Consider the following 12,722-nt stretch of genomic DNA (forward strand, 5'->3'; position numbering starts at 1 on the left):
CTATAACATTCTTTTGATATATATATATATATATATATATATATATATATATATATATATATATATATATATATATATAATAATGGGGTGGTAGGAGAAGAAAAGATTAAAGTGTTCAGTGAGAATCCACAAGGTCTTCTCTGAATACTCTTTATTTTCTTTTTCAAGGCTGTGGGACACAGACAGAGGAGCCATAATGGTCTGTGCCAAAGATGATCCAGGTACCCCTATTATATATATAAATATAAATATATATATATATATATGATGTGGGAAGCGAACATCAAGGCCAAAGAACTTTTTCTCATAGGATCTTTTTGTGCTCTGCTTTTATTTTCCCATCTGTCAGTTCTAGTGCTGATGTTGACAGACTTCACCAGCTCTACAGTGGCTCCTATTTTTTAAAGTTTTAGTTACAAATTGATGTCATGTCGGACGTGCAACCGTCCCATGCCAGGCTGTAGTGATACTGTCAACCAGCCCGTCTGGACGCCCGTTTTCTTTCAGTTCTGAGAGGGGTGACTCGTGCGCTTGCGCTCCCCTACGCCAAAAATCAATGAAACACCATCAGATGTAAACTGAATGCTTTGTTGTTCTCCGCCAATTCCCATGCTTGTAGAAGGCAGGACTATTAATTTTCATGTGATGATGACTTAAACATGACTTTTCTCCCTGCGGGATAATTGCACTTTGAGAGGAAAAAAGCAGACTAAACTTCTAAAGTTTATAATTCTGTCCTTAACACGTGGCTTGCCGGGATTTTGTTGTTTTTGTGTGTTTTGGTTCTATCGCGGTTTAGGGCGAGTGGTCGGAGGGTGAGCAGGGGTTTTGGTAGGCCGGCACACACATGAATGACTCATTTGAGAAAAACGGAACAGAAGTCAGAGTCAGGAGCCAGTACTTAATCTAGAGAATGGCATCAGAGGCGGGAAGAGAGACCTGGAAGCAACCTCTCTCTTTTTGTTGTTATCTATATATTTAAATTACAAATTGTTCCTTTGTTCGTTGTTTTCCCCGGCGAACAGCCGTCATTCTCGCGACTACTCAAAAATTCCGCCTTTGATTTGATTCATGCGAGGCATTCCAGTTTCACTAGAAAACACGAATCGGCATCTGCTTCCAGGGCTCAGCTGTTCGACCTCGAAAACATACAGCACCGTTCAGTGTCTGTTTGGATGTGGGAGTGGGAGGTTGTGCGCTGTTGTGTGTCATATAGATCTTTTGTGGTGCCCATTAGGGTTGTGGTGTTAAAGTGAGAACTCTTATAATCATTTGTAAACATATATATTGTGGCTTTGGGGTAGTAAACTACGTTCTCCTATCGGTGGAGAGCGAATTAATCACGACAAAAAGTGGATTTTCCCGTCTCGGGGCAGTTCGTTGGCATTGGGTTCTATTTTGGCCGTAGTAGGCAGTGTTGGCGTTGTTTTGATTCCAGCGTCAGGAGGACCCGAGTACCTCTGCTCCGTCCCTACCTCCTCAGGCGACGCTGCTGCTGCTGCTGCTGCTGCATCTCTTATCCTTCACCATTGACGATGCACTTCAGGGCTTAGAAGACCAAGTATGGTAGGCCGCCCAAAGCCTCACCTCGAGGATGAGGTCTCGCTTGTGATCGTGGAGGGCGAGGTGGTGTCTAGCGTTTATTTTGTTGAGGGAGACCGATGTGTGACCCCCTCTCTTGGGGACCTGGGCCCCTAGGGTTCCCTGAGCGGCCCACCTCCACACACCACTCCAAGCACCGCCACCTACAGAAAGGGCATCAAAGACAGCAGGAGCAGAACCAGGAGGAGTACCCACACCAGCAGACGGGGCAGCAGCAGCAGGTGTGTCTGCCGTGTACCCAAAGCCAACTGCCGGAGACCTGTTCACAGTGCGCCCTAAGAGAATTCCCGTGTCAAGCAGGTGTTCTTAGCCGTTCCCTTGGAAGGGGGGATGAGTGGGGCGAGAGTGAGTGGAGAGGGGCTGCCCCTTCAGCGTGGTCTGGATGGGTGCCACTCACTGGCCCCTCCCTGCCCATCATCCTCCTGACCACGGCACTCCTCCTCGCTGCTAACTTCCAGCCAACTAATGCAGGTGAGTCCTGTCACACACACTCCGTTACTTCTTCCTCTTGTCACACTCGCATCTCCTGTCGCTCCCTGTTATCACACTTTTCCTCTTCTCGTACTTCTTCCTCTTGTCGCTCCCAGATACCACACTTCCTCCTCTAGTCACACTTCTTTATCTTGTCACTTACAACGCTTAATTCCTTATCTTGTCACATCACACTTCTTCGTCTTATCACTGTTATCACACTTCCTCTTCTTATCACTGTTACCACACTTCCTGTTATCAACACACTCCTCTTGTCACACGCACCCGTCTTGCTATACTCCCTGTTTTCGTACTTCATTCTGCTATCACTATTTCCTGTTGTAACACCTCATTCTGCTTTCACTATATCCTGTTGTCACACTTCATTCTGCTATCACTATTTAATAACACTTCATTCTGCTTTCACTATTTCCTGTTGTCACACTTCATTCTGTTATCACTATTTAATGTTGTAACACTTCATTCTGCTTTCACTGTTGTTGTTGTTAAAGATTCGCTACCTAGAACAAAAAGTTCCAAGTAGCACGGTTTATGGTGAGCCCGTGAATGCTTTCACTATTTCCTGTTGTCACACTTCGTTCTGCTATCACTATTTCCTGTTGTAACACCTCATTCTGCTATCACTCTTTCCTTTTATCACACTTCATTCTGCTATCACTATTTCCTGTTATCTCACTCCCGGTTATCACACTTCTCTTGTCACCCCTACTTGTTATTCCCCGTTCTCTTGTTACACAAATTTTTTTATTTTCGTCTCTTATCACATTCCCCTTCTATTCCTTCATTTAGTGAATTCACTCCTGTTGTTGGCCGAGATACACACACACATAATTAATAATAATTAGTCACACACACATATAATTAATAATAATTAGTCACACACACATATAATTAATAATTAGCAATAATAATAATTGATAATAATAATAATAATAACAATAATAATTATGACACCAATAAGGAGGAAGGAACGGGTGGAAGAGTAACTAGGCTACAGTCCACGTCCGCAGGACCTGATGGCCCGTCGCCCCGATACTTAACCTCATTATCGAGCCTCTGTTGCTTGACTCCTGAAGGGGTTGTGTGATACCACGTGATCACAGAGTAATGGGCTTGTTCCGGGGCCGTAGGCGTGAGTGTAGGCGTGGGCGTGGGTTTACGGGTAGAGCACAACTGGGTTTCCGTAACGCCGAGAACACACTTTCTCTCTTTCACTCTCACTCTCGTTTTGTTCAACTATTCTGGGATTCTAAAAGATTATCATTAAACTATCTATGTATATAATTAATTGTATAAGCTAATTTCTGTTTTTGTGGGTTGGTTTTATAGGTGTTGGGCTTTGTAGCTTTATAGGTGTAGTTTTAGGGCTTTGGCGATTTATAGGTGGTGTTAGGACTTTGCCGCGTTATATATGTAGTGTTAGGGCTTTGCAGCTTTATAGATGTAGTGTTAGAATTTGCGGGTTTATAGATGTAGAGTTAGGCTACATTCTTGCTTGATAGAGTGTAAAATTGAACCTCTGTAGGTTAGCACTTTCATCTGCTCACTTGCCTTTGATTTTTCAAACACAGGCCAAGCTTATATTTGCTATGGGTAAATGTTCTAAAAGAGTTAGAGGCAAACAGTGCCCCCTTCCCTTCTCTCTCTCCCTCCCCTCTCCCTCCCCTATGCCACCTGCTCAAGCTCCGTAACTTGCTGCTGCTTCTTCATCTTCTCTGCTCCCTCCCCCTTGATCCACACACCACTAGAGCATAATAAAAGTCACTAACCTGCCTGTACCCACATAACAAAGAAGTGTAATTAGTCCAGCAAATTGTCCTCGTCGTTTGTTTATATAATGCTCAGCTTCCACCCACGCCCCCGCGCCTTCCCACCTCCGGCAGGACCTGCTCTGTATTTTCACCAGCATTTACATTTTTTTTGTTTAGAATACTTTTTTGTTCAACCCATTTGTTCGCCCATACCATTACTCCGTTACCCTTATTTTCGCTACTCCTTGACCCACGTTACTTCACCGGCTCCCTGGTCGCTGAGCAGACAGAACACTGGACACGTGATCCTGTGGTCCCGGGTTCGATCCCGGGCACCGGCGAGAAACAATGGGCAGAGTTTCTTTCATCCTGATGCCCCTGTTACCTAGCAGTAAATAGGTATCTGGGAGTTAGTCAGCTGTCACGGGCTGCTTCCTGGGGGGTGGAGGCCTGGTCGAGGACCGGGCCGCGGGGACACTAAGCCCCGAAATCATCTCAAGATAACCCTATGCTGTGTTCTACCAATGCGTCTCCAATACATTGCTGAAGTCGGGTGACCGTTTATTCTCGCCACCCTGCATCATTTTACAGCCTTTGTGAAATTCTGCTTCGGGTCATCCAAAAACATTGATATGAAAGCATTAATTTTCTAGTCCACTTGAGATAGTAGTAGACCCTAGTAATTACTCATTGTTTCCGATCTGATAAGAATATTCTGTAATCTGATTTTATACCTGCCTTAGATGCCTTCTGAAAATTCAGGTAAGAAATCGTTCGTTTAAAACATCCTTCCCTTTCTTACTTTATTGATGTTGTTTTGTAGCAAAACTTTACTAGGTACGTTAGGCTAAGCAGAACTGGTCTTCTCTCATACCATTTTGCTATTTATAAACAAGGGTCACACCCTCTAGATGTGAATAATTTCCTACTTGATTATTTTCTCTTGTACTACGTAGGAAAGGCATGTGAATGGCTCCGGTTTCGTTGAGCACTGGTAAAAGAGCCTCTTGTAGGACACGTCAAATGCCTTCTGACTATCTATTTATATGATATATGCCTTTCTTTTCTTGTCAGGTCTCAATTATTGTAGAACTCTAGTCGGTTTGTCATGTATGATTTTTCTTCCCCGAACTCTCCATGTCTCTGTGCCTGCTTGCCTACCTGCCTGTTTGACTACCTTGACCGCGTGCTTTCCTGCTTGACACCATGCCATGCCAACTTTACCTTACTTTCCTATCTTCCTGCCTGCCAGTCAATCACATTTACCTACGTGGTGTTTACGTTTGTGTCACAGGCTGCAGATCCGGCCATGTCGTAAGGGATGAGTGGAAGTGTTCAAAATCAGAATCAGGCAGACCTCGGTCTGAAAGATGATAGGCTACACTCGCAGGCGTAGCCTATGTCAGGACCACAAAGCAGTAGGTTGGTCTAGGTTTGGCTATATTAGGTTAGGTTTGTTAATAAAGTAGTGACTACATGCTTAATGTGACTCATTCAGTCACCCACCCTTCCTCTCTTGAACTACCTCCACCCCCACTTGCCCGTCTTCAAATATCCACAACCTTCCTCACCTGTTTTTACCTCGTATCTCAGCTCAGCCTCCACCCATCTCCCCGTCCCACCTTCAACCAAACCTCCCTTCATTTTTTAACTCGCCCCACCTACCCAGCACCCACCTTCTTCTTCCTCCACCCACGCCTCACTTCATCGTAGAAGTTGTAATGAGTGATTCCTCATTTTTCTCCACTAACTGCTGGATTAATTACCACCAACTTTGGAGAAAAAATCTCGGGGGTTTGCGATTCTCCGTCAAGAATGTGGGAGACATGATGAGGGAGACCTATGTGGAGGGAGTGGGAGGGAGGGAGGGATTTATCAGGGGAAAGCGCCACGCTATTACGACTGTAATAGCACTTGGAAGGGGTCAGGATAAGGATATGGGATGAGTCCGAGGGAAGGAATGGTGCCCAACCACTTGGACGGTCGGGGATTGAAAGCCGACCTGCAGGAAGCGAGATCGTCGCTCTATCGTCCAGTCCAAGTGGTTGGGCACCATTCCTTCTCAAAGTCCCATCCCAAGTTCTTATCCTGATCCCTTCCAAGTCCTACATAGCCGTAGCGGTTATATAGCACTTGGAGCACTTACATTGCCTTTTATATAAAATACAATATAAGTTTCAAGTTCGGTTTAAGTCAGATTCCATGTGACTACAGATCCATCAGAAAGGTAACTCGTAAATACCAGTCCAATCCTTGCCACATGAACGGGCAACCCATCCTTGCTAGGAGCTTAGTCCATGCAAGAAAGAAATCGGAGAGAAGTGGAGAAGACGGAGGAGGTTTGAAAAAGAGAGGAGGGAAAAATAATGGAGGAAAAAGACAAGAGTAGAGGGTGGAAGGAAGAAGAGGATGACAGATTTGGAAGACGTGTGTAATAGGAGGAACGTCTTCAGTTCTTTAGCTCGTTCTTATATATATAAGGGTGTGTTTCTTATATGTGATGAACGACGAGGCTGTGTGTAGAAGAAACACCTAGAGGAGTGTTGCGGACAATGTAGCACTCAAATACCAAATCGGGAGAGCTTTATTTTTATTTGAAGATTTGTTTTGTTTTGTTCAAGTACTGTACTCCTCATCGGCGCGAAACGGATTGTTGTTCGTGAGCGTGTGTGTGTGTGTGTGTGTGTGTGTGTGTGTGTGTGTGTGTGTGTGTGTGTGTGTGTGTGTGTGTGTGTGTGTGTGTGTGTGTGTGTGTGTGTGTGTGTGTGTGTGTGTGTGTGTGTGTGTGTGTGTGTGTGTGTGTGTGTGTGTGTGTGTGTGTGCGCGTGTGTGTGCGCGCGCGTGTGTGTGTGTGCGCGTGTGTTTCTGTCAGTTTGTCTGTCTGTATCTAAAGAGGAGGATGGGTTGAATGCATAGGGCCTATCGGCTACCAACGCCACTAAGAGGTTTTATTCTGAAATCTTCTAGAATAATGAATAGAGTTTAGGATAAAGGTAAACTCTTATTGTAGGTGATATAGGTCTACACCGAGAACTATACCTTAGGCTAGCCTGAATGCTAATCCCAGGGCTCGTTATTGTGGTTCTCTTGATGGCATCTTGTAGTTGCTAATTGCTTGGTGCAATTGAGGAAATACAAATATTTTGACCTAAGTAATACAGCTTTTATTTTTAATCCATTAATTATACATTACTTTATGTATTTTATAAATTAAATTCAAGTAAATGTTGCGTTTTTAGGTCCTAATATTTTGCAGAGAATGAATTATGTAAGAGTATGAGGTGGGAAGAGAGGAAAGTGTAAATGGTGAACATAAAACAAAAAAATCTGGCAGAGAAGGGTAGGAGAGAGAAGGGTGGGAGAGAGAAGGGCGGGAGAGATAGGGGAGAGGTATGAGAGGGATGATAATGAGGTGAAATAGAAAGGGAAGAGGAGAGTTCTGCCTTAAAGGTCTCTTAAAGAAAGTGGATACTGTGAGCTTATTTCGTAATTATCGTGCGTTCGTTTTAAGATTCTCTGAAGAACAAGGATTAGGTTAAAAGAAAAATGTAGTTTCATAGGCGAATTAATTCAGAATGCTTAGGCTATTTCCAGATAATTATGAGTTTGTCTATCAAGTTGGCAAAACGTTAGCTTAAGCTTGCTTTTATTTTTGGTTTATGAAATGTTTAACATATTATTTTAGCATAGATACCACCTAGCCTACTGGCCATTCAGAAACAGGTTCTCGAACCCGTGTGACTGCCGCATCTACAATGAACGGTAAACACTCCAAGTACCGAAACACCTTACCAAATCTTTATCAACACTTTAGGCTCGCTATGCATAAACCAACAGTATACAATATTATTCATTTATATTTACTAAAATAGACCTGTTATTTCAATGTACGATAGATGAGGTGGGAGCCGGTCGGCCGAGCGGACAGCACGCTGGGTTTGTGATCCTGTGGTCCTGGGTTCGATCCCAGGCGCCGGCGAGAAACAATGGGCAGAGTTTCTTTCACCCTATGCCCCTGTTACCTAGCAGTAAAATAGGTACCTGGGTGTTAGTCAGCTGTCACGGGCTGCTTCCTGGCGGTGGAGGCCTGGTCGAGGACCGGGCCGCGGGGACACTAAATAGCCCCGAAATCATCTCAAGATAACCTATAACCTACATTCCCAGTTATTTAACAGCCAGAGCTTTAAGTCAAATACTGACTTAGTAAAATCTACGATCGACAGTATTTGATCTAGTCATGGATGAAAGTTTTCCTACACCACTTCATTTCATATTTCATTCCAACACACCAGACCATAACACAGTATTAATATTTATTTCATACATATTTATGCTTTTGTATATATGTATGTACATATATGTGAATATGTGAAAGTTATAATCTTAGGCTATGGGATCAGATAGTCCTTTAAGACAACTGGAAGTGAGATTCAAGTTTCTAGTTTGCAGCAAAATAACCCAACATATAACTTATATCGGAAGGAAAATATCATTAGATTTGACTATTAATTCTCCGTCTCTGAGATAGTTAAACATTAGTTCAAACCTAGAAACGGAAATATATTCGAAATTCACGAGATGGTCTACCTATCACGAGATAGTTAATTTCAGGGATCAGTGCCTCGGCACCCTTGTCTTTGCTGTGCCAGCCTGGTTGATGGTAGTAGCACATCGCATTTTGACATATATTTTTCTTAAGGCCATGGAGGACAGAAGAAAATGTATATATGCTGCTTAGCATTGTAAATGTGTGGCCACGTCTGTGGTAGAAAATAATAAAAAAAAAACCTAAGGCCAAAAACTGTCCAAAAAGGCTTCCTTTTTGTTACCCACCCCCAAGAAGCAGCCCGTAGCAACTGAATTCCCAGGTACATATTTACTGCTAGGTGAACAGACGCATCAGGGTGAAAGAAACTCTGCCATTTGTTTTCGCCTCCACCGGGGATCGAACCCGAAATTTCATGACTACGAATCAGAAGCGCTGTCCACTCAGCTGTCGGGCCCCAGGCAGGGTAGGATAAGGAACGTTAGTACGACAGTTTCCTGACGTTGGGAACGCTAGGGAGAACGGGCTGTGATAGTCTGATCACCAGACCAGACTCATATTCGTTCGGTTTAACAACTAGCCTAATGGCATAGATTGGAATCTAGGATGTTTATGGCCTCTATTACAAAAATTCCGTCTTCTATTTATGAGTATATTTAAAACTAAATATATATATATATATATATATATATATATATATATATATATATATATATATATATATATATATATATATATATATGACAATGTCAGACCACGGAGGAAAAATGAAACAGGAATTTCCTTAAGTACTTTCGTATATTAAATACATCTTCAGAAGGATCTAGACCTTCTGAAGATGTATTTAATATACGAAAGTACTTAAGGAAATTCCTGTTTCATTTTTCCTCCGTGGTCTGACATTGTCACATTCTTAATCACGTGTTTATTTTCGTGATATACACACACACATATATATATATATATATATATATATATATATATATATATATATATATATATATATATATATATATATATATATATATATATATACATATCACAAATAGTAGTACACGAGTTGGAAGTAAAATATTTGGGGCTGCCAGGGGTAACCAGGGAACTAGGCGAGCACGGATGTGTTGCCCCAGACAAAGGTCAGAGCAGCACCCAGAGGTCAAACAGGGTCACCGTTTAACACTCGCCTCAGCCCCAGCACCTTTCATGACATTTACAAGTGTGTGTTGGCTCGCGGATGTGTAACTATATGTATCGGAACTGTGAAGTTCTGCGTCATTGGAAGGATAGAACTCATTGTATCCTTCCAAATCCATCCTGTACAATATTGTTAAGCCTGTTGGCTTAGTACGTTAACTTTATTGGTGTACCTTATAGTCGAAAATTAAAGTTAATACGTGTATTGAGGGGAAAATAACACTCGGGAGCGCGGATATGAAAAATAATTCTACACAGGCCGTAGAATTCAGTTAGAGGCATCTTTGCGTTCCGTTAGGGTAAAAAATATCACAGCTTGGAATATCCCAGTAAGGAATCGCTGCTACGAACGTGGGCTATTACCGCTCTGGGGAGAATCCAAGGGTGGGAATATGCAGAATACCAGAGACGGGGCTTACAGCAAATATACAATGCTGGAAATATACAATACAGGAAATATACACCTCTGCCAAAGGCCCGGGAGAGATAACATGTATTTTGAACGACTTGGTAGTGCTGGTCGTATGGCAACACTCCGGTGCCGGATGTAGAAGAATTTGAGAAGTCATCCTTTAGTAATATCTCCCACTAATGTATTACATTTATACAATGTTCATATTTTTTTTATTTAGCCAGAGGGAGGAATAAGTCAACAACCTCTACATATTACAATTGCAACATTTACTAATCTTATTTTAATTAATTATTAACTTTCTGCTTTAAAAGTAGTCATACTAGCCTAGCGGGTTTTGCTTAGGATTACCTTACTTGCCTAATTGTTCAATTATTTTGCTATCTGTATAAAAATATATGCGTTTTAATTTGCGTTTTTGAATATTTTATTTGACCAATATTAAAAAGATCCGATCTAACCCAGTGAAGCAGTATTAGCTGATCTTCGTGGAGTTAACAGTATCATACTGTGGAATTATTACAAATGTATCCAAAAATTAACTAGCCTTCTTTAGATAATTAACATCAGTGTCAAGCATTATTTAATGCTTTTTTTAAGTGACAGTTATGTCTTCGGCAGTAAGCGGTCGAGCGAGGAAATTGAGGTTATGGCAAATGTGCTCAGACCAGTCAGTCCGCCAACGCCCTCAGCCGCCATTCAGAACATGGGCGGTGACTGTGCAGTCAACACGCAGCTGTTTTCAACAACATATATCCTAGCAATAATATGCATCGACTGCATTTTTGCTTGGCTGTTTTCAAATAAACTCTCTCGTGTTTTATTGCAGTAGAAGCCACCCGCCCAAATCTCCCTTAGCAACGCGCCCAGGCAGTTTGGTGTGATTGCAAATTTCACGTGCTTGCCTCACAGTTTCCGCACTCTTGCAAGTTTCGCGCGCGTTCATAGACTTCACATTCGTCCACGTTAGTTTCGCGCGTTTGCAAATTTCGCGCGGGTGCCCCTCAGTTTCACCACGAAACTTTCGTAATTTTGGAGTAATCTTTAGAGTTATAAGTCAGTAACAAGAGTTATAAGGCTTTATTACTAAATTTATATTATCCTGTTTAATGAAGCTGAATTTGGTGTATTGTGTGAATATGAGGTTACAAAGTCCTAGTTTTGGTGTATATCTGCTCATTTTTCCCTAGAAAACTCTTTGCAGATATTATTTTAATAAGGTGATTTTGACTGAGGTAAGGCATTAAACAAACAGCCCAAAGATCAAATTACACTATTATGTACTCACCTAATTGTGCTTGTGGGGGTTGAGCTCTGGCTCTTTGGTCCCGCCTCTCAACCGTCAATCAACAGGTTATCTTGAGGTTCTTGAGGTTATCTTGAGATGATTTCGGGGCTTTAGTGTCCCCGCGGCCCGGTCCTCGACCAGGCCTCCACCCCCAGGAAGCAGCCCCTGACAGCTGACTAACACCCAGGTACCTATTTTACTGCTAGGTAACAGGGGCATAGGGTGAAAGAAACTGCCCATTGTTTCTCGCCGGCGCCTGGGATCGAACCCAGGACCAGAGGATCACAAGTCCAGTGTGCTGTCCGCTTGGCCGACCAGCTCCCGACCAGGTGTACAGGTTCCTGAGACTATTGGGCTCTATCATATCTACACTTGAAACTGTGTATGGAGTCAGCCTCCACCACATCACTGCCTAATGCATTCCATTTGTCAACCACTCTGACATTGGCTAATAAAGCTATTAAAGCTAGACATTGGCTATGTATTGGCTAATAAAGGCGCAATTCCCGTGTCCCTTAGCCTAGGCAACCCGTTCTCGCACTTTCTTACAGTCAATATTGACTTATTAAATACGTGCATATGTGACATACTAAACATACTAGTTTACCTTGAAAAGCTTCATAGAAAACACCGACCTTACCTAACATTCTTAGTATGTTAAGATAAGCATCTTATTGCTTCATAATTACAATTATTGCTTAATCTATACCTATAATAGGTTTATGCGTTGGTCGCATTATTCAACACCCTCTTTAACAGGTCAGATTTTATTGCGTAGAGTGATAGATTCACTTCAATACTTATTTAGGTGTTTTATAATTATTTCGTTTTGATGTTATACAATAATAACTATTGGCTGAAAATAATTATAATATTTAGCAGATAAGTTTTGATATCAAGGGAGATATCCCCGGTCTCAATGCCAGATATATCTTATCAACAAAATGCCCTCCTAGTGGTCACGAACACCTGCCAGAGGTCACAAACACCTGCCAGAGGTCACAAACACCTGCCAGAGGTCACAAATACCTGCCAGGGGTCACAAATATCTGCCAGGGGTCACAAGCACCTGCCAGAGGTCACGAACACCTGCCAGAGGTCACAAACACCTGCCAGTGGTCACAAACACCTGCCAGGGCTCACAAAGACCTGCCAGGGCTCACAAAGAGCCTGTGGCCCCACACACACACACACACACACTTTCCAACACTTAGCTGTTGCAGCAGACACCTCTCGCCTGACACTCGCTAGGCCACATTGCAAGGGGGTGTTGCAAGGATGGTCTTGTGGGGAAGGCTGCACGGGTTCCCGCCGACCTTCGCACCGTCCAGTGGTTCTTCAGGCTCCTCCTGGACTGGTCGGTGATTGTGTAATGATGAAATAACGATTTCTGCGGGGCCGTATTTTTGTATGTATATAATTCGTTTGAGATTAGAG

The 12,722-nt window shown here is 42.7% G+C and overlaps 1 protein-coding gene across 1 annotated transcript in view; it reads left to right on the forward strand.

Annotated features, from left to right (window-relative positions):
- Positions 1-1,156: 1,156 nt before the first annotated feature.
- The window catches only part of Kul (Kuzbanian-like), a gene marked incomplete in the record, with an annotated part of 66,768 nt that continues 55,202 nt past the window's right edge, over positions 1,157-12,722 (forward strand). The window contains 1 exon segment of the mRNA XM_069315552.1: positions 1,157-2,073. Within this exon segment, the coding sequence (XP_069171653.1) occupies positions 1,662-2,073 (412 nt within the window).

Source organism: Procambarus clarkii, chromosome 81 (genome assembly GCF_040958095.1).
Source record: "Procambarus clarkii isolate CNS0578487 chromosome 81, FALCON_Pclarkii_2.0, whole genome shotgun sequence".
Taxonomy (NCBI): Eukaryota; Metazoa; Arthropoda; class Malacostraca; order Decapoda; family Cambaridae; genus Procambarus; species Procambarus clarkii.